Genomic DNA, 1502 nt, shown 5'->3' with positions numbered 1-1502 from the left:
GCAGCAGGTGGCGAGAAGGAAGCTGCCGCCCTCAGCCCTCAGCCCGGGCAGAGCTGGGGGCGGCCCCTGGGGGCGGGAGGGGGCGCTGGTAGAGGAGGTGTCGCTGCTGAAAGTTTCAGGCTCTGATCTAAGAGACTTGCTCCCGGTCCCAGCTCAGCCATCGGGAGTGGGTGGGCCTGGGCAACGGACTTCATTTCCCGGGTCAGTTTCTGATTTTAAAAACGATCACCTGGGGGCCCTGGCTGGTATGGCTCAGTGGATAGGGCGTCAGCCCGTGGACTGAAGGGTCCCGGGTTCGATTCTGCCTGGATTGCGAGCTCGATCCCCAGGGCGGGGCGGGGCATGCAGGAGGCAGCCGATCCATGATTCTCTCTCATTGATGTTTCTGTCTCTCTCTCCCTCTCCCTTCCTCTCTGAAGTCAATAAAATAAATAAAAATGAAAATGATCACTTGGGGAACGGGCAGCACATGGAAGCAGGAGGGCTGCTCCCAGCACCGCCCCCTCCTGCCCTGCGGGGTCCCGCTGGGTCCAGGGGGAGGCACTCGGAGGCCCCTGAGCTGGAAAGGACCTTGGGGCAGCAGGCAGCTGCTGTCCCCACCATTTCCGGCAGGTACTACGCTGACATCCGACAGACCGTCCCCGCCAGCGACCAGGAGATGAACTCCCTGCTGGCCGAGCTGTCCCGGGTGCGGCCCTCCCCCTGCTCTGGGTTAGGCACAGGCTCCGGGAGGGCCCTGCCCCCTTCACGCCTTCTCGCTGCCTCCCTGGCTCAGCCAGGTGCGGGGATGCCCGCGGCCCCTGCTGGGGGTTCAGCTGAGGTCAGCGGGCGGCCTGCCTCCCTGGCGGTGTAGACGCGCCCCCCCTTCTCCTGAAGGGGCCCCGAACATCAGCCCCAGGAATTTACACACAAGGTTTCTGAACCGATGACCATCGCAGCCACAATGACCGCAGCTCTGGTTTTAGGGTGTTTCGGAGCGAGGAGTTTTGATGACCTTCTCATTGGGCCCCTGTAAGAGCTCCCCAAGTCGGGGACCCGGGGAGGGGCCCGGCGACCTCAGGAAAGGGGTGAGGTCAGAGCAGCATCTCGCCCGCTTGGCTCCACGGCCACCTGGGACGACCCAGGGGGCGAGAGGCAGGGCCCGTGGCACCCCCTGGGGGGGGGGGGGGGGGGGGGGCCTCATCTCTGTCGCCTCTGTCTTCTCTAGAACTACTCTGGGGACCTCGGGGCACGCGTGGCCTTGCACGAGCTCTACAAGTACATCAACAAATACTACGACCAGGTGGGTGCACCTGGGCCCCGAGGGGGGTGTCCTGGGACACGCTCCCTGGTCCTGGCTGTGTTCTTACCTGTCCCCACCCCACACCCGGCCCCTCAGTGGGGCTCCCAGATATGGGGGTCGGGGCTGGGGCTCTCCCAGGACCTGGGGATGGCGTACAGGATGTGCCCAGAGGGACACAGCTGCCAGCTCGGCCCTGCCCAGACCCCTTCCCGAGGCCCCC

General features: G+C 65.2%; 1 protein-coding gene across 1 annotated transcript in view; it reads left to right on the top strand.

The window, feature by feature from the left end:
• Positions 1–1502, top strand: part of PLXNB1 (plexin B1) — a gene marked incomplete at its 5' end in the record, with an annotated part of 26770 nt that overhangs the window by 23039 nt on the left and 2229 nt on the right. Inside the window, 2 exons of the mRNA XM_014538976.1 lie at positions 584–688; positions 1208–1282. Of these exons, the coding sequence (XP_014394462.1) occupies positions 584–688; positions 1208–1282 (180 nt within the window). The remainder of the gene's footprint in view (positions 1–583; positions 689–1207; positions 1283–1502) is intronic.

This window comes from Myotis brandtii, unplaced genomic scaffold (assembly GCF_000412655.1).
Source record: "Myotis brandtii unplaced genomic scaffold, ASM41265v1 scaffold207, whole genome shotgun sequence".
Classification (NCBI taxonomy): domain Eukaryota; kingdom Metazoa; phylum Chordata; class Mammalia; order Chiroptera; family Vespertilionidae; genus Myotis; species Myotis brandtii.
Note: the sequence above shows the minus strand (reverse complement) of the source record. Positions and strands in the feature narration are given on the sequence as shown.